This window comes from Lathamus discolor, chromosome 5 (genome assembly GCF_037157495.1).
Source record: "Lathamus discolor isolate bLatDis1 chromosome 5, bLatDis1.hap1, whole genome shotgun sequence".
NCBI classification, from domain to species: Eukaryota; Metazoa; Chordata; class Aves; order Psittaciformes; family Psittacidae; genus Lathamus; species Lathamus discolor.
In genome coordinates this window covers 44,049,300-44,076,434 of record NC_088888.1, presented here as the reverse complement: position 1 = coordinate 44,076,434, position 27,135 = coordinate 44,049,300, and the positions used below count along the sequence as shown (strand labels likewise).

Genomic DNA, 27,135 nt, shown 5'->3' with positions numbered 1-27,135 from the left:
CTTGCAATACATTCTCTCCAAATATTTTCTAGACTGGAGATGAGAGGTTCATTAATTAAACAAATTGTCGCCAACTAAATCAAATTATTTGAGACACTCTTCAAAATCCGGTCTTTTGGAGCTTGTTTGCTGGAAGTCAATACTAGCAAAAGGGAAACAAGATTGAAAACATTCATTTGCCTGGGTTACAGTGCAACCAGATTTAAGAAGTCTAAATAAATTTTTAAATGTGTGTTTGAATGGTTCATCTTAAAGCTTTCTTCTACTACCAAGTTCAGTTAGAACATAAGCTCTTTTTCCATTTAATTTCATTTGGGTTGATTTTGTTTACTTGTGCAAAACATTAACAGTATATTCCAGTTTAAGCTTCTACCTAAGCTGCAGAATACAAAGGGAAAATTCAGCTAGACAAGCTGTCCTTGGTAACTAATGTTTACATAATTTACTTAAAATTATTTTCTGAAATAAATTCTTTAATCAGTACATTTCTGAAAAGCTGTAATAGAAGAAAAATAAAAAGAAAATTAATAGAAGAAAAATAAAATTGGGAATTATTTTTCATCTTAAGCGCATCTACGAATTAAAAAAAAAAAAAAAAAAAAAAAAGGCTTTTGCAACATTTGAGCTGAAAATCTCTGGAAATTAGACCTGGCCAAGCCTCTGCTTCTGAAGGTGATGCTGTAGAAACTAGGGGGGGGGGGGGGGGGAACAACACACGACCCAAACCCCCAAATGTTTCACAGTTCTTAAATTATCAAATTTGATTTGATTAAAGGGCTTGGCTTGCTTTTATTTTTTCAGCAGCAGATTCTCCCAGAATGAATAATACTCTACAAAGTTATCTTTTTCTTGTAATGTCAAACTTGTACTGTGATTTTATGCAGACACATTACAATGAGATGCTCTTTCAAATTCCTTTGTTTATGCCCAGTAATACAAAGAAGACCAAATAATAGAGGATGCTTAGGGAAATCCACCATATAAAGAAGTCCTCAACTGATACAGAGCTAGCTAAAAAGAAAGCTCTTTGAGCTGTATGTGTGTTGTGGGCTGAATTTGGAAGACTGTAGTTTTTGAGCCTGACAGAGCTCCTCTATCGTTGCACAGCTCTTACAAAGTATAATCAAACAACCTAGATTATAGCAGCCAAAAATCGGCTTTAAATTTTACCAGACCCAATGTAAAAGTCCTTGAAACCATAATCTTTTCCATTGTGGTCTACTGTTGTAGCTACAGAGAAAAGCTGGGGAGGTTCTCCTTCATTAATTTCTTCACTTTTTAATCGAAAATCATTTAATAATTCGTATGTATTGGAATTATATAGCATGCTGGTTTTACGCTGAAGTTTATCATTCAGCAAACATAAAATTAGTACAAAACACAGTATGTATTTGAAGCAGAATTTCTGATAGATTTCTCTCAGGGAATTCTTAAGTGGTAATGTAATTAGAAATATGAAATAAAATATTTATATGGATTAGTCTTTTACAGAGAAAAGCTGTCTACTGGCCATGCACTTATTTATTAATCAGATCCTGCAAACATGTTTGTAAAGAATAGCCAAGAAAAAGTCCCATTGAAATGTCATTCTGACTTTACCAGGTGAAGTTCTATTTGTTCCATCGCCAAAAAGCAATCTAATTATCTCACATATGATTCCAGAACCCTTCAGAATGTTTTAAATGAGAAAAGCTATTCAATGGGTTTAAGGTGAGGGAAATTAAATTTGAATTAGCCATTCTTTGGGAAAAATACATTTAAATGGACTCTGAAAGTTACAGAATGTGCAATGCCTAATTAAATTTGATCTTTACAGAATCAAGACCCTTGTCTATGAAAGAAGGGTACATTAAGCACTTGTATTCTCACCTGTACTGACCAGAGAACAAATCATAAATCAAAGAGTGATGACCCAAGTAGTCCACTCTGCTGGATTTCTTTATTCCTGCACAGCAGTAGACTAATGATCCAAAAGGTAATTCCTGTTGTAATCCTTCAGGTATGAATAAAAGGAGACCATCAGCCCCTCCTCATCACTGGCACTACATTTAAGCATAATATTTTAATATACATGACATAAATACATTAATGAGTGCTTTGCATGGCTCCCTTCCTTCTTCCGTTTGAAGAATTAGCTCTGGTGACAGTCCAGTGTGTAACCTATACCAGTAATTACTCACACAGCAAGTCAAAGGACATACAGTTCTCTTTATCCTAAACTCCTCAATAACCTGCTAGGCTTTTGCTGTAAACTGGCCGTCATTTCCCTTCCTTAGGCTGGCAAGAGCCAGCAAAGGGACAGGGGTGCTGCTGCAGTCAGCCGGCTGCCCAGTATGGCACATGAAGGAAAGGCAGCATGAGGGGTTCATTTGTCATCTCCCTCAATTGCAGGATTAAGGAAATTGGATTTAAAAATCCAGCCTATAGCTATGTAATAGGATGTATTCAGAGATCTAGGTGAAACTACCTAATAACCTAGGCATCTGCCTGTTTGAGAATCCAGTTTTCCTTTACATGCATTTTAAATAGGACCGAGTGGCTCTCCCTCCACGCACCTCAAAAACAATATCGTATTTCAAATGTTTAGTGACTCTGCTTCCTCATCTTTTGTAAATTCAGAAATGTTTGAGATGCAACAAAAAAAAAATTATCCAGACTGAAAAAACAGCTTTTCCAATGCCCTCTAAACAGAGGCCCTCAAAATCATTTTCCCAAAACAACTGCAATAGAGATGTTCAGAGTAATTTAGTAATTGCAAAGCTGCATCTCGTAAACTCTAATTTATAAGTCTTAAACCCACTCTGGAACCTGACCCCTCTGGACATGGTGCTCCAGCATGGTCTTGGAAATGGAAATTCATTTACAATATGGGACAAGACAGACTTTATTTCTTTAGCCTAACAAAGCAAAGGCTGGGAGGGAAATGCAATCTATAAATAGACCTAGGAATGCAGCTTCCTGGGAAGAGTAATAATATCCTTACAATGAGGACACTGGCATGGTCACAAATGGCTCAAAAGGTGTTTGTCACACAGTTGACAGTGACTGGCTGCCAATTAAAACAATGTACTAAATAAGTACAGCCACTAGATCCAGAAGCTGCCATGCAGCAGCAGAATTAGGGGATAAAGAACCCAGCTCTGCTCCTGATAGAATTTGTTAAGTTAATGAATTGACTTGCATGATGTGAGGTCATCTTACAGTAAGAGATGACTCCTTTCTTCTCAAAGCAGGAGTCTTTGATCTATAGAAAACAAAAAGCCATATATAAATCAGGTTTAACACCAGGTACTTTTTTGGAAGACACAATCTTCACCTGCTTTATCTCAATATTTACCAGTTTCTTCTTTTTTAGTACATGTTTCACTTCTCAAGATCAGAGCTCTGGCACCAGCTTTGTGCCAAAGCACAATGTACTGCTCCAGCAGGAATCACTAGACAGGACTGAAGGCATCGGCACCAAACTTAGAATTTTTCAAACTCTTCTTACTTTCTTTCCAAGATTCAGACTTTCTGCGTGAATTATATGTCCTTAGCTTTGTCATAAAAAGTCTTCGTAGAATACAGCAGTTTGCTTTCTATGCTCCCTAATAAGAAGCAAAATTGGTTGCTTAAAACAGTGTGCAGATGTTCTGGCTGTGATTATGAGAAGGACTGGCTGAAAAACATGAAGAGCTGGGTTAGAATAGCAACAAATGGTGATAAGGCATCTGTCAAACATACTTGCGGCCACTTTCAGTAAAAAGCAGTTCAATAATACACAAAATAAGCAAACAACTAAGAGCCATCCAGGCTCCATACAAATCATTTCTTCTCCATCAAAAAGCTGATGTGAAAGACACAGTTCTGTTTGACGTGTCCAAGGAAAGGTCAGCCTTCTGCGTCAGTCACAAACCAAATGGGAAATCTCCAGTAAGAAGTCAGGGGCTGTATGTGAGCAGGACAGGTTGCTCCTGCAAATCTGGTTGTGCCAGGTTCTCTGCAGTATTCATTTCCATAACCAAGGCTGGCAGTTATTAGATTGCTGCACCATAAATTTAAGGTCTACTGCAATTGTTCCTCTCACAAACATAGGTATACATTCATACACTAACTCTGTAAGTCAAGGGTGAGAGTATTAACAAATAGTGGGTAAGCTTGTGGTAAGTGGAGGAGGGAGATTAAAAACAAGGAAAAATAAAAGAAGCAATGGAAATGATAGGTAGTATCCCAAGAGGCAATGGACAGCCTTTTCTAGCCACCTTGCAAGCAAATAAATGACTCATGTATACAAATATGTCTTACCAAAACATCTGTCTTTGGGAAGAGTTCAATATTCTTATACATGAAGTTATACCAATGTTTTGGATCCAAGTTATCCATTTTCATATTTTTAAACAAAAATTTTATCTCAGACTTTCAGGTGGAACAAATACACGTAGCCCATCAAAGCTATCTAAAATATCAGAGGAGGTGTTAGGATTTTATTTGTTTTTCATGTATTTTTAGTGGCTGTAATTTTAAAATGTTTTGTCAACTTTTGTATTTCTTATGGTTTTATATGCAATCCTGCGGGTTGCTCTTGAGCGGGTAATGATTGTACACATGTGCAAAAGCATGCAAATCCTCTCTGTGCTTTCAATACCAGAAAACACCATCTTCCAGTGTGAGTAAAAATGCATTTAAAAGTGATTCTGACCCTTACATTAACAGCTCCATGAGGTATCTCTGAAAAGCAAACCCTATTCAATAAAACAAAAAAGTAATGGGTTCTACCCTCTAATACGGCAGGTGTACCTATCCTGTGTTAGAAGTGAAATTCTGGGGAAACATGATGAGATTTTTTTTTAACATATATCCTAATAACCCTCCACAGTTCTGCTCCTTCCTTCCGAGTGGTTGTACTCTCTCTGCCAGCAATGCTTTTCTAAATCTCACAAGTATTTTTTTCCTCCTAGCAGTCCTCTTGACATTCTCTTCAGGTCTGTCCCTTTCATTCTCCCAATACACTGACTCCACTCTTATGATATTTTGCAGGTGGATTGCAAGATTGGTGACATGTCAAGGCTCATTGACAGACTACAAATTTGTCTCACTGTGTGAACATTGCAATTTTCTCTTCAAATTTATAATTTAGCCTTGCTATAACTACTTGCCTGTGAAGCTGAGGTGAAGAATGCTTCATCTTCCACAATTAACTAGTTTCAGTGTATTAACTGGTCTATATCTCCTATAGACTGTCAAAAGTTGCTATGACAAGTTAAAAGCCATCTTTTAATACAAATATTGTCATGTATGTTATTCTGGAGGTTAGAATCTCCTTTCACTACTATATTTTGCTAAAATGTACATAAAATTCAGCATGCCATTTAGACTGTACTTACTAACCGTCTGAGGAAGCTACCAAAGTATTATTTTAGTTATTACAATGAAGGTGTTAAATATTTATTTTATAGATGTGGTTTCCTAATAAACATCCCTTTTTTTCAGTAATACATCCCATCTCCATTGTAACAGAAAATACATGTTCTAAGGCTCTGCAGTTTTGTATGGAGATTAAGATATTGGGGAGAATAAACATTAAACATGGGAGACAAGTGCTTCTATCAGGTGTCTTACTGGTAAATTGGAAATAAATTAAAGCAAAAGCAAATTTAGGGAAAAAAATCTGGAATTGTGGAGTTCAAAGTTTGATCAGTCCAATTTTTGTTACTTTCAATTGAGTGAATGAACATTATGTATATTTAAACAAAAAGTTCTGTGTATGAAGACTGTGTGCAGCTTTGTTTCTGGTAAATTTTTTTTCACTTTTTTTTTTTTTTAAAGATCACTTATCACAGAAATTACAACAAAGTTCTAAATACACTGAAGAAAATTTACAATTAAGTAGTGTGACATCAGTGTGGTTGTATCCTTCAAGTATTTGCAAAGCCACTTCTGCACTCAGATTTTCATAAGATAGGAATTAAGAGTGGACCACTTCTCAAAAGAAGACTTCAAAATTATGTCTAAATTTTGTGACCATTATTAGTTTAGGCTAAAATAAATTCTGCCAAGGCTAGATAGAAATAGCAATTATAGCATCTGATCTGTGTAAGATGGTTTTCTTTTGACATGCAGTTACCAATATTCAAAAAAAAAAAGAAAAAAAAAGCAGATCTGAAGCCTACATATTTATGAGAACTAGTCTCCATAAATCTCAGATGTTATCGTGTTTGAAGCTTCCTTCTAAATGAGAACAGTAAACTTGTAACTGAAACTTGTAAATCAGTTTTATCGCTGTCTATGTGTGCATATGTATGATGTATAAATATACTTGAAATTCCAAATTGAACTTGTAAGTAGGTCTGATAAGTTTTTCTACTTCCATCTCTTTCTAGGAGGTGGGAGGAGAGTCATGGGAGTATTACGCCTGGTATCATGCATGAATATACATTTCATATGTTCTGCATGCACACTTTCCTCACTGCAATGGTTTTTAAAACAGTAAATCTTTAGAATATGATCCAATTGGTTATATCTACAATAAAATACAATCAGATTCTGACTCAGAGCAATAGCAAATGAGCTGCAAATTTCCAGTTCCATACTTGGCTACAATGGTATAAAGCTAAATGGGGACTGAAGGCTTACTTGCTTGTCTTTCTTACAGAACACAGTATATACCTCAGTCAAAAAATACTATCTTCTTCTACTACTACAGCAGAAACAGCACTTACTGGGACCTCTGCTGCTTCAGATACATGTAGCACTGATTCAAACCCATAACAGTTTGACATGATAATAAAATTATTACCTGCGCATTTGGTAAATTACATTCATTCTGAAAAAAAATAGTAAAAGTGTCTTCAGATCTGTTTTGTGTAGAAGGAATAGTTTCATCATCAAAGCTACAGACAACTAAACGTAGAATAACTGGTGACTTTAGGCATCAGACGAACCAAGGGACAGCATTGTTTGTGTGCTTCGTCATCTCCAGAGCATCCAAAACACAACTGACAAGGAAGGATATATTTCCAGTCTTACTGTAATTGGTATATTGTAAGATATCAAAAATGTGGACAGGAGGGAAAGATACTGTCGGAAGTCAAATAACTTTTAACACTTTTTCATATTCTCAAGTTGCATTGTAAGCTGCTAGAAAAGCATTCCTTTTTGCTTGGCAATGACTTTCAGAGACTTTTGTAATGCCGTGTTACATACTTTGCCTATTATTTTCCCCGTGTTTTTACACTTGCTTATGAAGCTATCTGGAAATACATCCCTATCATCATATGGGCTTATCTGTTTGTACCACACCAAAAATAAGCCATTTAATTAGTAATGATGGGCTCATTTCAGCTGCACACTCATTTTCAAATGAATTTATTGAAGTAAAGGATTTACAGCATATGGACTCACAGACTTCTCATGAGTTAAACTGGCATCCATATGTACAGCTTTCAGGAGAGAACTCTAGAGTAGTATTTACAATGTAAATATCAACTTTTATTACATAAGAAACAAATATATCACAACTTTCACTTCACAACATATTTGTTCTGGTTTGATGACTAAAGTCATCTCTTTAAAATACTATGTGGAACTCAAAAATAGCTTGTTCTTGTCATAGACTTTACCAGGTGTCCTTCAGAGGTCCTGAAAAGCAAAGGAGAAGTATGTTTTAAAAATCATTTTGTAAGCAGTTGCATTGTGAGAAGTATAAAAGCAGAGGGAGGACAAGAAGTAATTCTTGATCTAAAACATTTGCTGCACTTGGGACTAACAGGCATGAGATGGAGCTATTCACTAGAGTTTGGTGGGCATTACAACTAGCAGACAAGGCTGCAGGATGAGGAAAAAATGTTGAAGGATTAGGCAAATATGTTCCTACAGCACAGAATAGTTAAGTTTGAAAACAACTGTATCCTTGAAACGGATACTCGAATTCAGGTTGCTTGATACACACACCACATCGGCAACAGGGCAATGGGACAAAATTACTGGTAACAGTCAATACTGGGTAAGTGATTTACCTCCAGGGAGATCTGGATCATCACTACAGCCCATAAAAAAGGAAAAGACTGAAAATACGGACAGGAAAACACCTGTGACACAGTGCACCACTACACTCTCTCACTCGGTCAGTGCCAGAAGTTTTAGAAGGTGCAAATATTGTCCCAGGAGCAAGTATTTTTGCAATAATCTTCTCTAGAAAGAACATTTCTTTCCAGAATCCCACCACTCACAAATTATTTTGTTCCTTAAGGTATAAGCAGTTCACATTCCTTCTAATGTTTAGGAACTTTAGAGGAACTGCCACGTTTGTGGAAAGGAAAACATTTCCTTTCAAACTTGGAAGGAAACAACAGTTTGGAGAAACACCTTTTCTTTTATCTTCCCTCCTCCCCAGATGCTATCTTCAAGAGTAGCCTTCTTTCTTACTTGTAGCTGAGAGGCAGCTGAATGCCAAAAAACATCCTATCATCAATTTCATATAACGCCTTTCAGAAATATAAGCCCGATTCACTTCTACATTTCCCTTTCGGGTTTATGTCCCTGCAAGTGCTGTGACGTAGAAAGGTTTACATTTTGGTAAAACAAAGTAACATATTTGTGAATGACATTTAGAAAATAGTAGTAGCTAAATGGAAAGCAGTAACTGCAATATTTGCTTGTCAGATGATCCCTCTGCAGCACACCTAAGATGGGAGTCAAGTGCTTTCTTAACGTTAAGGGTTCATGTTGCTGATCCTCTTAGTTTTAGGGGCAACTCCCTTCCAAAAAAATAGATGTTAAAAAAAAAAAAAGTGAAGCTTTTTTTTTTTTTTTTTTAATTAAAAGGAATATCCTTGATTTTGTACTCTGAAGAAATAATAATCTTTGTAATTAAAAATGAGTCAATTCTGGTTTTATGCTGCAGTGCATGCAAGTTGAAACACCCAAGTGAGTTAGGTGCATTATTAACAGTGCCATTTAATTAGGAGTTTTCAATAACAGCAACCATGGGATAACCTAATTATAGTTATTAAAATGATTATTATATTTAGACACAATTCCTATAGAAAAATATAGCATTTCATGGAACATGGCTCTTTCCTAAATGATTCCAATTTTCTGATAGGCCACATTTCATGTACAAATAATCTCATTTAATGGGTCAAGTCAAGCAATAGACAGCAAGAGGAAAGAAAATCTGGGCATACCAGGGGGAGGTGGCTCAGCAGCTCATCTACAGAATCATAGTTTTCTGAAAAGGAAGGTTCAAAAAGTTCTGCTTCATCTCGAAGTTTAGAAGGGTTTAGCTCTTCTTGGCTGTTGAGGGTCAGAAACAAGATTTATTACTCTCAGAAGAAAAAGCAAACAAGCAAGCAAAGCCTTCTTCTAGGTGTAGCTATTGCACATTTCGTTACACTTGTACCAAAGTGTTATAAATCACTGAAAATAGCACGTTTAATGCATGAAGACATGATGTTTAAAAGCAGTTGTCTAAAGGAGTGAATATACAAACAGAATATAAGGTCTAGAAAAACATATGCTGACATGTCCCACCTATACACTAGGACATATGTACTTTCTCGGACATCTAAATTTGCATTTAATGCATTTATTGGCAGACAATTGTACAACAAGTACTACATTTTCTTCATAAAATTGCTGTTCATGTTCTATAGCTCAGTGGATTTTTCCTTAAGAGTCTTATTTATAAATAAAACCATTATATGAATCTGTCAGAAGCTTTTTAAAATTGCCAGATGCTGTCTCCTCTTTATTCTTTTATTCTAATCTGATTGTAGTGTCTGTTCCAGTCTAGAAGAAAATGCTGTCTGTATTTGAAAATCGTGTTATCAATTATGTTACAAAGTCATTAATGTTCATTGCCTTTTGTTCACCCTCTCCATATCTATACATGGGCCTAAATCTTTTCTGTCCTAATACCATACAAGTATAGAAACAATATATATTTGCTTTCTTGTAGTACCTTCTTTTTCCAGTTAAAACTGAATTTAAGTATTTCTTCACAGCCATTTGCTTTCGAAAGCGGCTGTAGTTGTCAGTGAAGACAGCATCAGAGTGGCGTTTGACAGGACTGTCCTGGGAGCTGGCAATGCAACAATTACAAAGAAAAAATTAATAGACAATATCCATTTAAGAGAAGATAAAATTATATTAGTGAAACAAACTTTATAATGTTGATTAGCTAAATAAAATCAAAATTTCATTTCAGCATTTCCAACTGTGACTTTGCATCTATCTTCTGCTGAAAAGAAGCCACTGCTTCAATTGCTAACTACATTTTTTAGTAACAAGAATGAAATTCTAAGGATCAGTATTCAGTCTTTTTAGGAACATCTTCTACTGAATTTGTTCTCCTGCTCGACTCTGCCATGCTCCATGCAATTAGGATCCATACTCAATGATTTCTGGAGTCCCCATCCCAGAGATTCTGTAGGTTGAGTGTGGATTTTATGACTCCCTCCTGTCTGTTCTCATAGCCAGCTTAGTCTTTTCAATAAACTGACTTTATTTTTCGCGTGCAGACTGGCTTAAGTCACAGTAAGTTCTCACTGTTCATACTGAGCTCAGCCTGCCTCTCAGTAAAAGTGTAGCATCACAAACATGCTACAGATATTTGCTTTAAGGAGGTATCAAGAGATAAAACACACCTTGTGAAATCTAAATTTGGAGGACTATTTTTTTATTTTTATCTTGAAATGCCTTGGTGTGTTCTGCTTTAAATCATCTGTGTTACCTTATAGTGTATGAGAAACTGGCACTCTGTGTTCTGGCACAAAGGCAGCATTGACATAAATGCAGGACCTAATTTTCACTTAGGTTTCGAGCATATGAAGTAGGCGCTCAAAGGAACGATCATATTGGGTCAGACCAAAGTATTCAACTATTCCTTTCCCAAAAGAGCCCAGTAGCTGCTGCTAAGGGATGTGACAACAGGGAACTAAGTATATAGTGATCCTTCCCAGCATCCTATCGTCCCAGCAAACATCCTGGTCTGGAAGTTGCATCCAGTCCCCTTGTCTATGGATTCACCTCATTCTTTTTTGAATCTTTCTGTAATACAGATCTTTCAAACATCTGGCAATATGTTCTTCAGTGGGAGAAAGAAAAGATTATTCTTGTTTTCTCTGTAAACCAAATGTTTCTTAATTTCATTGAGCATTCCCCTGTTGTTATGTAAGTAGTGAGTAATCAATCATTTTGCATTTACTTTTGCCATTCATTTGCCAAGCTAGTAAAAACACTACCAGAAGAAAAATTAGCAAATTGGTGTGATAATCATTATAACATTGCCAGTATTTATCATCAGTGTTATGTGCAGTGTCTGCCACTCTACCCCTCACAGCTGTATCAGGAATAAATAGCAACATGCGCATTTAGTAACAAATACCACTAAGATCTTATATAGGGTTTTCAGCTCCCCCATCATTATATCAGTTTGTCTTTCATTATCTCTAAATCACAAAACTGAGAACTTCTGTACAGAAGGGTAAAAAATTGCCAGTGAAGCCAGCTAGGACAAAAATCTACCTAATGTAAGTGTCACCTCACCTAACTCGTTTTCTAATAAGCGAATGCAGATATCTCTTCACAGCAAGTTTAGCCAAAAGATGGCTGTAGACACTGGTGAAAATTCCATCAGCATGCCTTGTATTTCTGAAATGGACAATAAATAAACTCTACAATACAACCTGCATTCGTATCATTTTGATAACGTTCATTTTGTAAACATACTGCTTTCCTTATCTATTGTACATATTGAATTAAGCTAATTTCATAAAACAACTTCCGGATTTTCACAATATACTTTCTAGCTCTTCCTGGCAAGTCAGTGAATTCATCATGCCAGAATGGCAAGGCAATTGACATTTCTGCAGGCATTCCTACTGCAACCAGAGGCCATGTGCTTTTTTTCTTTTTTTTATACAATTGATTCTTCCTTTCCTATTTCTCAGTTTGAAAATGTGACCGATCTTTTGACATAATTCAAGTAGCGTGTCATCATTTGTATTTATAGCAATAAAGAAACTCACCTATCAATAATTCTGGACAGATCAAAATAGAATTTCTCATTTTCAGGTAGTGTGTTCTGCAAAATGTCTGATTCAGACTTTAATGACCCGTGGGCATGGTTAGGTTCACTGGTTCCATCAAATGGCATTCTGTTTCCCAATCTGTTGGAGAAGGAAAACGTGTCAAGTACAGTTAGCTGGGGATGTGCAACACTTCACTGCAGCTTACATCCTGGTTTGTGTCAAAATGCACATCTACCTGCTTTAACCTGTGAGCCATTTTAAAGTAGTCTGGTTAAAATAAAAATCACTTTCACGTATAATCCATGCTCAGTGGTAATTGGCATAACAGATCCTTCCCTCTCATGCATATTTTCTAGACATACATAGTCGGTGCACATAATTTACTCCAGTGAACAATGCATAACCTATGGCAATTACAGCTCAAGTGACAACTATATTTTATATATGGGTGGAATTACCAGCCTCCACCCATGCAAAGTGAAAACAGCCCCTGCAGAGTACTTACCTTCCAATTAAGACTTAAAACATGCATTGATATGCAGTATGAAGCAGTATTAGCCCATCTCTAGAGAAAGTAAATACATCCTCAAGAACTTCAAACTAAATACTAAGTACAGTCATGTATCTTTACATGCGTGGTTTTATTCTCTCAAGTTTAAATTAATTTGCTAATTGCAAGTTAAAAAAGGTTCACATTTAATCTCTTAATCATGGTAATTACTCTCTATAAACTGATTTACAGTTACTTCATATTTTCATAACCTGCTCTTTCTTATGGCTTGTCAAGTTTTGTCAAGGGCAATGTGACTGTGCAGCAGTAGTTTGGTAGCAGATGTGGTATGTTTTTGGTATCATCATGTAATGATGTGAAAAAGCCATTCTAAAACTAGGACAGGCTACTGCCCCTGTAATTTTAGCTATTAGTCATTATACCTATTAGTACTACTTATACATCTGAGGCATGTAAGACTTCTGCCCAGTAAAACAAAAGTAAAGTTGTGTAAAATAACCCAACTCAAGTCACTTTTTGAAAATCAGTGACCATGCTGTTTTGCTATACTGTTTTCCACTGGTCTTTTTACACTTTATGTTCCTCTTGCCTAAATGTAAAATGCACATTTCTGCCATCTGACTTAATTTAGTTCAACAGTTAATAACATCTTCAACAACTCAAAGCATGCAGCAGCACAAAAACTACACATCAGTCCATACGGACCACTGCCCCTCATTTGCGATGAAGGATTTTTAGCATTCATATTAGTCGGAGGTAATGAACCTTTCCCGCAAGAAACGCCCGTGCTGTTTAGATGGATGTGCACCATCTCCTGCAGCATATTTCGACGCACATGCTCTGCCGTTGCGTGTCTCGGGGCTTTTAAAAGACAGGTTCGGCGGGCACCGGCCGGGTTGGCCAGGGGTGCTCCACCGCAACCTGGGGCGCGGGGACGCGAACCGCAGAGAGCACCCCAAGAGGGACCGCCGCGCCGCGCCATGTGCTGCCGGGGAAATCAGCACAGTGGAACACCGGCGCTCCCCACGGCCCCCTCGACCTCCCCTGCGGAGGGCAAGCGCCGGCTGTGCGCGGAGCGGAGCAGTACGAGAAGCGGAGCGCGGCCCTTACCGAGGGACGGGAGGGAAGGCGGCTCCTCGCGGGGGCAGAGCCCGCGCCCGCCAGCAGAGGGCGCTGAGGAGGGCGAGGGCGAGGAGAAGCGGGGAGGTGCCGCGGTGCTCCATGGCCGCCACCTGCGGAGGAAAGAGCGCAGCCGTCACTCACCGACCACGGGCCCTGCGCGGGGCACCTGCCTCGGGCCGCCGAACAACCAGCCCTGTCCCTGCCCTTTCCCCGGGAAGTGCCGCCGGCAGCCGAGTGCCCGTGGAGGGGGAGCCGTGGCGGACAGAGAGAGCCGGCACCCCGGGAGGCGACCCCCGGGCGGGCGCTGGTGGCAGCAGCACGCGGGGCTTAGAGACCTTAAAACATACATTAATTTTTTAGCGGTCAAAAGGAAGGGTCCCTCCCCGGCTGCCTTGGCGGTCAGACCCGCTTTCGGCGACTCGACGGCCGAGGCGCCTTCCCTGCAGGTCCAGGAGGGGAGGAAAGGCGCGGCAGACGGGGACACCTTCCCCGTCCGCTGGGAAGTTGCCGCTGCGGCGGAGAGAAAGTTACTCACGGAGCCGCGAGTCTGTCGGTGGGGCTGGCTGGGCGGGCGCGGAGCCGAGCGGAGCGGAGCGCTGCTGGGGGCCTGCGCCCTGCCCCGCTGCGCGGTTGCGGGGCTGCGCTGCTCTGGGGCGTCGGCGGCAGCAAGTGGCGGCTGACGAGGAGGAGGAAGCAGAGGAGGGCTCCCTCTCGCCACACGCTCTGAGCTGCCCGCCGCGCTGCCGCGTTTTATAGCGTTTACACGTTTCTGCTTCCGAAGAAGCAATCACGTTACTGTGGAGACGTCACCCTTCCCAAGGGGACGGTCGCTTTGTTTAGGACAGTCAGAGACTTATATTTAACTCATGAACAGCCGCGCACTCTACCCCCCCCCCCCCCCCCCCGCGCCCCGACATTTGATTCATATTAATGAGTTAGTTTTGCGGTAGCAAGGTCCTGTTGGCAGCGTGATTCCGCCCCGCAAAGCAGGAGAGCAGGCAGCTGGCGGGAGCTCCAGGGTCTCCACGCACTGCGCACCCTGTCTGCATCTGCGGTGGCCTCGAGGGGACGTGCCTGCACCCCCCGGGCCCTTCTTTCCCTCCCCCAGTGCTTTCCTGCGGATCTCCCTCCTCGGCCCCACGGTTGCTCCTCTCCCTCGCTCTTAGCCGGTGTAGACATACCGACCCGGTCCCTCGCTGCCCCAGCACAGGCACGTTGTCCCTGTCAGTGGCTTCTGCCTGGGGAGCGTCGTCTTATGGGCAGCAGCTCGCAGAAGCCGCAGGGGCTGCGCAGCAGGGACAGTTGTCTTAAAACCCAAATCTTTCTACGGGCTTTAGCTTGAGGTTAACAGGCGGCAGGGTGTTTACCAGTCTCTGCTTGTTCGTTTAACGTGTGTGTGTTCATGGGAAACGGATTGGTCCCCACATTCTAAGCAGCATTTGGTGCATCCAAGCACCGTCGGTGCTTGTAACCGTTCCGCTGATCCCAGCGCCGGCACCCGCTGTGCTAGCGAGCAAGGGGGAGCGGCTGGACAGCGTATTGAGCCCCCGTGAGCGGGAAGGCAGGCAATATTCCTGCTAACGTATCTCCAGCCCACATCTAGGGGCCGGAGTCACTGCCCCAACGAGGAACAATCAGATAGTTTCAAGCCTTCGATTTTCTCCTTTGAGTCCCCTGCCTCAGAGAGGTCTGGGGGCAGCAGTGACAGGAACACGGGGAAAGTGGGAGGGGGACCCGCGGGCTGGCCGGCAGGGCAGGGCCGTTCACTGTTGCACCGTGTCTGTTCAGTGCCTGCCCCAAATACCTGCCAAAGGAATTCCTGCCGGCAGGAATTTCAGCTAAAGAGGTCATTATCCTCTTTTCTTTCCTTCTTTTTTTTTTTTCTTCTTCTTTTTATTTTTCTTTTCTCTTCCCCCCCTTTGAGCTTCTATGCCTCTAATCCTCCTACTCAGTAAGTAACGATTGTACCAAACCCATATAGATGATTTCACCATTTCTTCTTACTTCTAATAAGTTTCTGCGATGCTTAATCACATTTTCTAATTCAGTTACATAAAAATTAAGTGAATTAGATTAAAAATGCCTGGAAATTTGTTTCTCGGATGACAGCTGTGACTAAAACCAGAGTTCCTGCAGTAGTCTAATTTCAGGAAATTTTCCCCTTGTTACTACATAACTAGAGGTCGAAGAAGCCATCCTGCTCTGGAATGGCGAGATGAGCATCGATAGCCCGCACTCCCCTCATCCTTCAGAAATACCCCAGTTAGGGCGTATAGGCGTTGTGGTGCCTGCACGACCCTGGGAGCTTCACTTCACCCTAGAGCTTGAAAGAGGACTGAGGAGGAGAAACCCATCTCCTAGGCTGCGTAAAGCCGCGCCTCTGGGGCTCCAGCCGAGCGGGCAGGCACTCTAACGCCGGGGGTGCCACTCTAACCCACTCCCCAGCCCCGCTCCTGCCTCGGCTCCGCTCCAGCAGCGGCTCCGCACCCCCCACGGCTCCACTCCCGGCTTAACCCCGCTCTCGCCGAGGGCACCGCTGCTGGAAAAGCCGAAATGCCGCTGGCAGCAAGAACCGGAGAAGAAAGTCAAAGTTTGCTTTCAGAGTGCCTTGGCTAGTTCAGGCTGGAGAGGGGATGCTCGCAGGAGTCCTGCAGGCTGCGGTCCCTGGAAGGGAGGAGAGGAAGGGAGCTGCCGACTAAATCTGAGAAATATGCGAAAAACAAGTCTGCTGTCAGTTGCTATGTATGTGCTATATGGGCGGCTGCATGCTGTGAGGAAATGTATATAGGTTGCACTGCCAAAAAAATTGAGAATCACTGCTAAATCAGTACTTTTTTACCACATCATACCGTGCCACACCATAGAATCATAGAATCATGGAACCATAGACTCATAGAATCGCAGAATTATGGAACCATAGACTCATAAAATCTCAGAATCATAGCATGGTTTGGGTTGGAAGGGACCTTAAAGATCATCTAGTTCCAACCCCCCGTACCGTGGGCAGGAATACCTTCCACTAGATCAGGTTGTTCAAAACCCCACCCGACCTGGACCCAGCCATACCATACCATACCATACCATACCATAAAATATACACTTAATTATCATAGCTGGTAAATCTGTTTTGCTGTAATTTCATTCTCCTTTTCACAGGTTGTACACTAGATTGGGCAAGTGACATGCTGTAGGACTGGCTAAAATGGTCTCAGAACCTCTCTAGGGGTGGCAGGATTACTGATCAAAAACCCCACTCTATAGCCCTTTTAGTGATCTGAGCAATCTTTAGAACATCTAGCCTTACAATAGCATCTATTTTCCCTATTCTATAGACAAGAAACTGAGTCATACCGAGATTGAGTGCATTCCCCTTGTTTACACAGGAAATCTCCAGTAAAGCTTTGAATCAACCCCAGATGTCCCAAACACTTTTTGAATTGCACTACCAATTGTCTGCATTTCCCCTCTAGGTGCTGCAGCACCAACTGCCTCCTCCCCTTGAATCAAGATAAGTCGAAGAAGAGATGCTACCTCTCCCTTACTGCTTAGTCTTTCCTCTCATTTCTCAAGAGAATTCTAATTGAGGGAGGTTGTTTTAGGATGACTGAGAAGGGTTTGGGATGGCAAACCAAATACTATCTTCTCCAACTTACCTGCACTTCTTTCACTGACACTTGCATACAGTATTATTTCCACATCATTTGGAGATGTTTTGATAAAATAATTAATAAAATAATTCTTTATAAGCAGATGGAGGAAAGCTCCTTTTCTGTAGGACTCCTAAGTGTAGGACCCCTAAGTGTAGGACCTGGAGTTCTCTAAGGTCTAGGCAGATGGACTTTTCCCAGGTGTTAACTCCTACTGTCTTCTACTGACAGAAACACTACCTTTTCAGAAAAACATCACTTGGAAAATAACAGTGCTTGGGAGCTTATCCATAATAATGTAACTCTTGGAAAGTCAAGTATTTTGCAAAGGCTGTTGCAGAATTCCTGATGCACGGCAGCTCCACATTTACTGAATGTATTATATGCTCTCAAATATGTTTCGGTTGCCCTTCACTGTTGCTTTAGTTTCTTTAATGTTTCACTTCACCAAAAAAAAAAAAAAAAAAAAAGAAAAAAAAGTTACAATCACAAAATGGCAATATTTGAGACTGATAGAAAACCAATTAGACAAGATTGAGCTTAGAGCAGAAGCTTGTCTGAAAGTTTGTCTCACCATTTTCATACAAACTTGTGTGATGCATATATATAAATCAAATATTACCTAAAATAGCTACATTATATGGGGAAAAGAGATTTAGGAGCTTTAGGTTGTTAGATTTGATTACTATTTTTAGCATGTAAAACTGCTCAAATTAATAGACTAAAAAAACTCTTGAAGCCAAATCCTGAGATGAAAGTGATCTGCTTCATTCCATGGAGGACCTGCTTAGCATGTACTGGCTTTGTAACATAACTGTATTCTAAAAAGAGAAATTACATCAGCAGTAGAAATGCATGTCCAAAGAAGGGCAATGAAGCTGATGAAGGGCCTAGAGCACAAGTCTTACGAGGAGCAGCTGAGGGAGCTGGGGTTGTCGAGTCTGGAGGGGACAGCATTGCTTTCTACAACTACCAGAAAGGAGGATGAAAAGAGGTGGATGTTGTTCTCTTCTCAGAAATAGCAAGCAATAGGACAAGAAGAAATGGCTTCAAGTTGTACCAGAGGATATTTAGACTGAGTATTAGGAAAAATTTCTTCAGGGCAATAGTTGTCAAGCATTGGAACAGACTGCCCAGGGAAATGGTTAAGTCACCATCCCTGTGTAGATGTGGCACTCAGTAATGTGGTTTAATGGTGGACTTAGAAGTTCTAGGTTAACAGGTGGACTAGATCTTGAAGATCTTTTCCAAGCTAAACAATTCTATTCTATGATAGTTTTACTTCAGAAAAAAACCCCAAACCAAACACAAAAACAACCAACCAGACAACAAAATGTTGTTCTAGGACTTGTGTATTATATCAGAAAAGGAAACTTCAACTGAGTCATGAGCCTTACGAATCATTGGGTCTGCAGATTATCCCTTGTGCATTACGTTCCTGTAGATAAATTCAGAAACTCTGCCTTTGATCCCATGTCCGTATCACATTGATCCATGAGTTTTTAGAGCTTACAGAGCAGATTGATGGAGCACTACGATTCAGCAGCTAGCAGAATAGCTTTTGTAACTTCCACAAAAAAAGATAACAGAAGAAATATCAAGAAATAGTATGTGAAAAGTAAAAAATACAAATAAAAAGTGGTAAACTAACCTAAACTAAGGAGAAAATCATCAGTTCATTCTTTTAGTAAGTTTTATTTCAGAAGCACAGTTCCATCATACCTTTAGCCTGAGTCAGTTCTACAGAGTCAGAAACATGATGGTAAAAAGAATGAAATACATACAAATATTTCGCAATTGTGAACTCATGGCTTGCCTCCAGCAGCAGAAACATTGAGCAGAAGAGTTCTTGCCTCCTTAGTTCCCAGGCTGTGGTTAGGGTCATACAGGTGGAACAGAGGAACTTTCATTTCCTCTCTCACCCTTCTTGAGCCTTGCTTTCAAGTCACAAGTGTGGATTCTCAGAGCAGAGTTGTTAACTGGAGTAAACTCCTGCAACAAGTAAATTGTATTTATGAACATGCCTACTATGTATACCATTTGTACAAGTCCTTCTGGCTCCAGGTAGTACTTTTGCATTATGACTCTGTGTTAATAATTTTATAAATCTGGTTTGGTTATCTTGGTTTTTTGGGGGTTTTGGTGTCTTTTTCTTTGTTCTGTTGGTTGGTTGGGGTTTTTATGTTTTGTTTTTACAAGCTATGTGAAATATCTCCTATTCGTTCCAGGACTGTTACAATCTTCAGCCTTCAGCAAAGGACAAGATAATACTTTTCTCACTAGAAATGTGCTCCTACTCCTGCAGCTGCCCCAGCCTGTTACTCTTCAGGCTCAACTTCCTACCCATTTTCAGCCAACTCTTTGCTTCAGAGAGTTTCGAGTTTTTCTACATAAATCAACTTGTCTGTACAAAACCAGATTCTCTATGGTGCACCTTTAGAAAATCACTCTATTTTTCATTATATTCCAACATAGGTAAATTTCTCTAAATTAACGTCTAATTACCTGAACAGATATGAAGAACAATCTTCAAACCTGCATCCTTACATTTTCCCCATGATTTCAGGCCTGTCATCTGTACTATATGATACCCTACTGATGTCCTTTTTTCTCTTCAAAAAGGAATTCCTACAAAAGCAATACAAAATTGAATTAACCTCTAGAATCCCTTCAGATTACCTGTTAAAAGTTAAACCCATCCAACAGCGCCACAATGGAGCTTTAAAGTTAGAAGGAAAGCCTGAGAGCAAACCATGCCCGGGGCACCTTATCTTACTCTTTTGATTCACTGTTGACACCTTATGGAGTCTGGCTGCAAGTTCATCAGAAGCTTGGGGAATCCAAGACACTAATGATGCTGGTGGCTAGGAGCACATATCAAGTTGCAGCTAAGCTGCTAAAAGTCCTGTTGCCTTCCTACCCGCTACCTGTACTGACTGCAAAAAAACCCATGAAGTATTAAAGAATTGAGTCATTCATGCATTTGTAAATGTATGATTAGAATATTTTATGGGGTGGATACCACAACATCTGTGCTGAAAGGACTGTGGTACTCAAGTTTTGCATAGATTTTTTCCCTGTATAGTACAAGATCCTGATCCTAGACTGCATGGCCAAATCCTTTTTATGTTCCCCAGCAAACACTGCTCCTATCACACTGTCTGGAGCTTGTGAGAGTAGACACATCATCTCAGGATATAGAAAAACCCACGTCAGTCAGGCTGGAAGGCACATCTTAAGACACTAATTATGCCAGGATAACTTTATCCCTTGGACTGACCTAATCATCACAAGTTCTTTATTTACCAAGCTGAAAAAAGCAACCATCTATATATAAGCTACGGCAGAAACAAGCTAAAAATGCTTCAGTCTCAAGCAATTATCACTATTGTCTTCATGAAAAAGAGCTGAGAGAGGTTTTCTAAAACTGTCCATGTGTATAAAGGGCATAGTGTAACGTGCTGTCTCTTAGCACTACTCTAAGCCTAATGTACATTAGTATGGTTGTGAAAAAAAAATCTATATTCATATTTTGTTTCCACAAAGAAGACATATAGAAGAAAGTATCAACCTGTTAGTTTACCATCCTGAATAAGTTGTATAATTTGGATTTAACTGGTTTTGATATTAGTTATGGAAGAATTTCAGTAGTGTTCATGAACAAGAGGAATGCAGTCCCAACATAGCTTATCACTTAGTTCAGCTCCACAGGTCATCAGAACAAATAATAAACTCCTTCTTGTTTAATTGCCTTCTTGGCCAAGACATCAATGGCTCATTATCCTTTTTGTCCTACATGAAGCAATGAAGAATGTTCCAGTGAACATTGCACTCTGATCAATATATTCCACTTTATTAAGTACATATAAATAGATCATCCAATACTATTAGGATTTTAAGGGACTTTGGGAAGCAGAGATCATCACGAAGAAAAAAGACATCAATTGGGCACTGCAACACCCTTCATAGACATCGTATGTGCTGTCATTATGTATGTGTATAATATATTCTGCAATCTATTAGTGATTTTGAATTTGACAGATGAATGAAAGTGTGTTCTACAGAAACCGGAGAAAAATTCAGTACTGGTGATAAAACAACTAATGCAGTATTTTCTTTTCTATTGAATGTTACTATTAAAATGTTGCTAACTGTTAAACCTAAGCAGTGGACTTCAGCACCTGGAAAGTTGCTAAAACCTGTGCTCAAATTTCAACACAGCATCAACTTATAAAATACTGATCTAGACTTTAATCTTACTCCTGATGACAGAGTCATCAGGAGTAAGATTCAAGTCTATTGTGCAGTTACATCAGTAGCTGCACAGTAAAATAACTGTATAACTCGCAGCATATAACTGGAAGATCTTTCTATTATTATTTAATGGTAGAAGATAATTATTTAGTAAAAGATTTAGTAGAATTCCATCTCTCCAAGTCAAAGATACTTTTTTGTCTTACCTGACACTTTTTCTGGTTTAATAGAAATATATTTCTTTGATGTCACAAGACAAAATTATGTCACACAACACTAAGTGTGGAAAGGGCAGCAAAGTTCATCTGTCACAGATATTCTTCCTAGCTTTTGTTTTATGTTCTCTAGTTTCTTCTAGCTGCATCAGGTGGAAGAATTTCCACATGGAGTTTTCCAGAATGATTAGAAGTTCATATCTGAAGGGGACTTCTTTGCTTATTGACATTTCCCAGTGCACGTTGACATTCTGAACACAGGGATCAAAGGCCTTCAGAGTGAAGGAGTAACAGAACAGTTAGCTCAAGCAGGTTAGCATCTCTCAAATGTTCTCTTAAATCTTGGAACAAGTACATTGAATAGTATAGCTAAGCTTTTTGAGACAGTGGGTAGCATAAACTGAAGCTGAATCTGTAGCCCTGTCTTGGTCTTCATTCTTTTACACATAGTGCTCCATCCAGATTTCTATGGGTCAGAAAGCACATCCTCAGCAAAACTTGTGGCCCAGGTGTCTGTGACTGAGAAATGTCAAGGATCAGCTTCTCCCAAGCAGCAACATCTTGACTGATGACTGTCTATCTAGGAAAAACTTACTGATTGTCAGCTTAGAAGCTGAAGAGTTTAATGTTCAGGTAGTCATATTTTACTCATACCTACCTATTATGTATACTACCAAATAAATAAATATAATCATAAGCTTGCATACCATTCTCCTTGCACAGTTTATGCACACAGTAAATGATACCCAGATAAAAGTGTCCTATTAGTGAAAAGGTTAAAAGGTCCCTCAGCAATGCATGTCATGTGCAAATTTTAAAATACAAAAACAAGCCATAAGCAGGAGTCACTACAACTTCCAGACTCCTTTCTGCCTTGTTGTCCAGATAGCTCTAGGCGAAGCTGAACCCAAAGCGTGATTTCTCAGGATCTCTCAGAGTATAACACACTTTGTCAGTTCCTCATGCTGTTTAGAGGCAGTTGAGATTGGAGACAATATTTGTGTAAATCTGTAAGAGATTGTCCTGCTGGGGACAATTTGTCTTCAGACAGTCTTGTTTATAAGCAGGATCGCTGTAATGTTGGCCTCAACAGCCAAAGGAGTGACTGGTTATCTGACACTAGAACTGTCTTTGCTCAGCTTTGCTTTCCAAACCCATCTCTGAAATGCCTGCCCAAATGGTGCCCAGAACTGATCTTTAGCGGAGTGAGACACTAGAAAAAAATTCTACTTAGTCTTTCTTGCTGTCATCCTGTTTCATGGGCACATCATCTAGAGAGATGAGATGATGCAAAAAATTAACAGAAATACTGACACTCAAACACAGCTGTGATTCAGGAGTTCCTAACCCTGCTCTCACATCAAATAATAGAAAGGATTATCCAAACACTGATTCACCATGACCTCCATTGACAGACTCTCATGTGCCTGCACAAGGACATGAGGATTGCCCTTACACAGAATGTATTACATGCTCAAAGAGTGACTGGGCAGGTGAGATGGGCAAAGTAGTCATCTGTTTTCAGAGAGAGGAAACTTTCACTTGTCAGTTACAAATTTGGTTCTTAAATTAGGCTTAAACTAGTTCTTAAACTAGAATGATGAGGTTTATGGAATTGTATTCTGATTCAGCAGTTATTAAATATATAAGTAATCTCACTGGAGTCAGTAATAGAGCAATATAAATTGTCAGTGGTCAGCTAGAGCATTTGAAGGGTTTGGGTTAAGTCTGAAGAATTTGTTTTAATGGATTGGTCTTGGGTAGCAAGGCCTTCAGTTGTATGCATAGCACGCCCCATTTACAATCCATTTACTATCCCTAAAGAACAGCAACGTATAATAGAGTATATTTCTTACTTCCTTTTGATTCACTGTTCAATTGCACTGATATATGAAGTTAGCCTTGAAAGTTTTGATCACTAATGACTCAGATTTTGAGTACAATGTCAAGCTCAACAAGATTGTCTGAAACAGTCTGTTTTTAAATCTTTGTGATGCTCAACACTGGAAGCAGCTTTTAAATCACCTAGCCTCCGAATGTCTTTTTAAAGAAGCAGGGACATCAATTTATACTGTTGTGAACCAAGTAAATGCATTTAAATGTATGTAATGATATCTAGCCTTCAGTACACATAAAATGCCTCCGAGAAGGCATGCAGATGCATATGCTTTGTTATGAATTAGGGGTGACTGAATCAGCAGAGACCCTTTAAGGCATTTTTCAGGACATTAAACACAGTCACACTTCACTACCTGTGCAAAGTCATGGTAAATATGCCATTCTCCAACTTTTGTTGAAGCCTGTCCTAACCTACACTGAGCTTTCTCAGTCCCTCCTCTATAATTTCGGTATAACTTTACTTTCACTGGGGATATCTCTGGCCTAAAGCAGGTTCCCTGGATTTGTGGAAGAGACAAAAATCAGCAAATGCTTAGCTTTGGTGTCTCAGAGAGTTGAATTATTTTAAGCTAATATTTCAGACATAGTTGCATGATGTGGGAACATGTTTAATGTTCAATCTCCTTTTTGGAAGTGATTCAATGCCTAGAAGCATTCAGACTCTTTGAAAGATTTTATTTAGTGTATACACAAGCACCCAAAAATATGTTTTGAGCAGGCAGGAATTTTCACAGGAGTCAGTTTTATGTTACCCAGAATGTTCAAAAATATCTGCACTATGAATTAGCGCATTGTAGAGTTAGAAGAATTTTGCAAGGAAATTCAAGGTTTTACTGAATAGCGTTTGTCAGTTTGTGCTAACAAGAAGATGTCTATCTTTCCATGGCGTTTGCCCAAGGAGAAAAAAAATAGAAAAAAGCAGTGCTTTGATGCTGCAAACTAGTGCTGGAGAGCTTATCACCTGCAACCCAATCAATTCCTCAAAGTGATTCTCTGGATAACAAAGTCATCTTCTCTGTTACTTGGCAAAACAACAAAAGAATTGGATGGAGTGAAGACTTGTGTATTTTTATCACACACAGAGAGATGGAACTTACTATGGAACTAAATAGAGAAGCACTAAATGAGGGGAAAAAAAATCTACAATCCCACTAGAAAAGGTTTTAAAGGGAATTCTTAAAGATCACCAGGATATACAGCACAGGAACAGAGCATGGGCAGAGAATGGGGCTCCTTCTTGCCTCTCCAGTGTGCTCAAGCCCTAGACTGGTCAGTCTAGAGGCTGAAGATTCATCCCATTTCAGTGCACAGCTACTCACTGGCAACTTTTCCATACATATCCCAAGAATGCAAATTACTGACAGCTGTGATCTGTGCTCCTGTCAAGCTGGAATAAGAAAGCAGCATCACCTTTCCCGTGTAGTCATCAACGTATTGTCATGAAAAAAGTGCGGATCAATATGGATGTAGAACCGCCCTGAACTAGATAGAAATAATTTTGCATTCTGATGCCTTTCCGTACTGTCCCTAGTCATAGGCACATCAGACAGTTATGTCCTAAATCAGCAAATCCAATTTCCTGTTATCTCAGTCCCATTGCTGTGCGTAATCCCTTTCATGATTAAGCTACTCTTGTTTAAAAGAACTCCTTGCTCTAAAATAGTGCAACTGCTCCTTCACAGCCCTCAGCACACAATCACTTGATTCTGCTGCTAAATAGATGAAAACATGTCTCTGATGCAGAAAATCACCAGGAAAGCAGACAGGAAACATATTTACTGAAATAGCTCTGTGATCCAGTCCGCGCCGATCAGACACTGCCATCCTCATGCAGTAACATCGTCAGAAATCTGATCGGAGCCAAAAGCTTCCATACGAGATAAAAGCAGAAATAAGCTGTGCAAACCAGACTTCTCTCTCAAGCTGCTTCCTCAGGCTGCAAACTGTTTGAGGGCAAAAGCACAGAATAAAGCACAGCCCCCACCTAGCACAGTGGGGCTGGAGATCCTCAGTGGAGTCACTGGCACTGCTGCTACAATGTGGGGAAGAAAATCAAGTTGGAAAAATCTGTGTTGCCCTGTGTGCTTCAAAAAGAGCTGCTGGCAGTACTAGTTCACCTGTTCACTGATGCAGTAGTTTTCTCAAAATTCTAGCCCAGCTGGATGAATAATACTGAGTCAGTTTTAGTTACTCTTAATATTCCACTGAAAAAAGGATTAGGGTCTTGTCATCTTTTTCAGCATTCGAAAAGGTAAATAAATAATTCCTGACAAAGTCACACATAAAACTCCAAACACTAAACCCGTTTGAAAACTCACTTTTATTAAGAGACCCAAATGAAGATATATGTAATTTACTCAAGGTTTAAAACACTTTGTAGGGCTGGTTTCAAGAATTCTTTTCTCTGTTATTGTGAAGTTATGTCAGTGCTGTTTTCCTTAATCTGCTGTGGACCTGGCAGAGGCAAATTTCCAATTAGTCTTTCCTTTCCTTTCCTTTCCTTTCCTTTCCTTTCCTTTCCTTTCCTTTCCTTTCCTTTCCTTTCCTTTCCTTTCCTTTCCTTTCCTTTCCTTTCCTTTCCTTTCCTTTCCTTTCCTTTCCTTTCCTTTCCTTTTTTTCTTTCTCTTTCCTTTCCTTTCCTTTCCTTTCCTTTCCTTTCCTTTCCTTTCCTTTCCTTTCCTTTCCTTTCCTTTCCTTTCCTTTCCTTTCCTTTCCTTTCCTTTCCTTTCCTTTCCTTTCCTTTCCTTTCCTTCTTTTTTTTTTTCCCTGAAGCTGTACTGCATCATAGACATCACCTAATTTCATCAAGTGCCTATAGGTCGGGGGTCTGGCATGTGTCATTTCACCTCCGAGAGGATATTTCAAGTAAATGCAGTTTTCAGTTTATACTTAAGAATGGATGTTGAGATGACTCAAAAAACTTCAAGGTAAATTACAAGTGAACTTTCAAAATTTTATTTGGCAAAGATGCTGCATGTTCAGTGTGTTACAGTATCATAATCAGTAGCTGGCTGAAGAGGTGATCAGCAGTTCTTCAGTAGGGAAAAGTCAAGGAATATAGCATGAGCTACTTTTGTAAATAGGCTGGAACATAACTATTCTCAGAGAGAGAGCTGTCAAGTTTTGTCTTCTACATGAAACCAGAACTGGAGCAATTGTTTTTGTGTACATGCACAGTAACAGAATAGTGTTTTTTATGAACAGAAGTAGCTCTGCTCACTTCAGGACAAAGTGTCAGGATATCTGCAGGCTGGTCAAAGCTCTCCCTATCAGTCCCTGTGTGAATTCTGGCAGCACCTTTTTAATCACTGCCTGTTACTGTGAAAATGTATTACATGCAAAATTATTGTGAAACTTCATTCATTGCTTGTAAATAGTTAGAAATCTTGAAACCTGTAGCAATAATTTTCTTTTAAATTCAGCTCTTCTTTCCAGTGTTTTAAATTGAAACAAAATGCTAGAAAAGACCATTACAA

The 27,135-nt window shown here is 39.8% G+C and overlaps 1 protein-coding gene across 2 annotated transcripts; it reads right to left on the bottom strand.

Moving 5' to 3' along the window:
• Positions 1-7,327: 7,327 nt before the first annotated feature.
• VIP (vasoactive intestinal peptide) lies at positions 7,328-14,353 on the bottom strand. 2 transcript variants are annotated; one of them, XM_065680593.1, is made up of 7 exons: positions 14,180-14,353; positions 13,633-13,754; positions 12,009-12,149; positions 11,527-11,631; positions 9,941-10,060; positions 9,165-9,273; positions 7,328-7,617 (listed from the first exon to the last, which is right to left on the bottom strand). In XM_065680593.1, exons 2-7 carry the CDS (start codon positions 13,743-13,745, stop codon positions 7,609-7,611), a joined length of 597 nt encoding a protein of 198 aa, XP_065536665.1. In that variant the 5' UTR covers positions 13,746-13,754; positions 14,180-14,353; the 3' UTR covers positions 7,328-7,608. The 2 variants fall into 2 exon arrangements, with proteins under 2 accessions (XP_065536665.1, XP_065536664.1); XM_065680592.1 differs by lacking the exon at positions 11,527-11,631.
• Between the last annotated feature and the right edge of the window lie 12,782 nt (positions 14,354-27,135).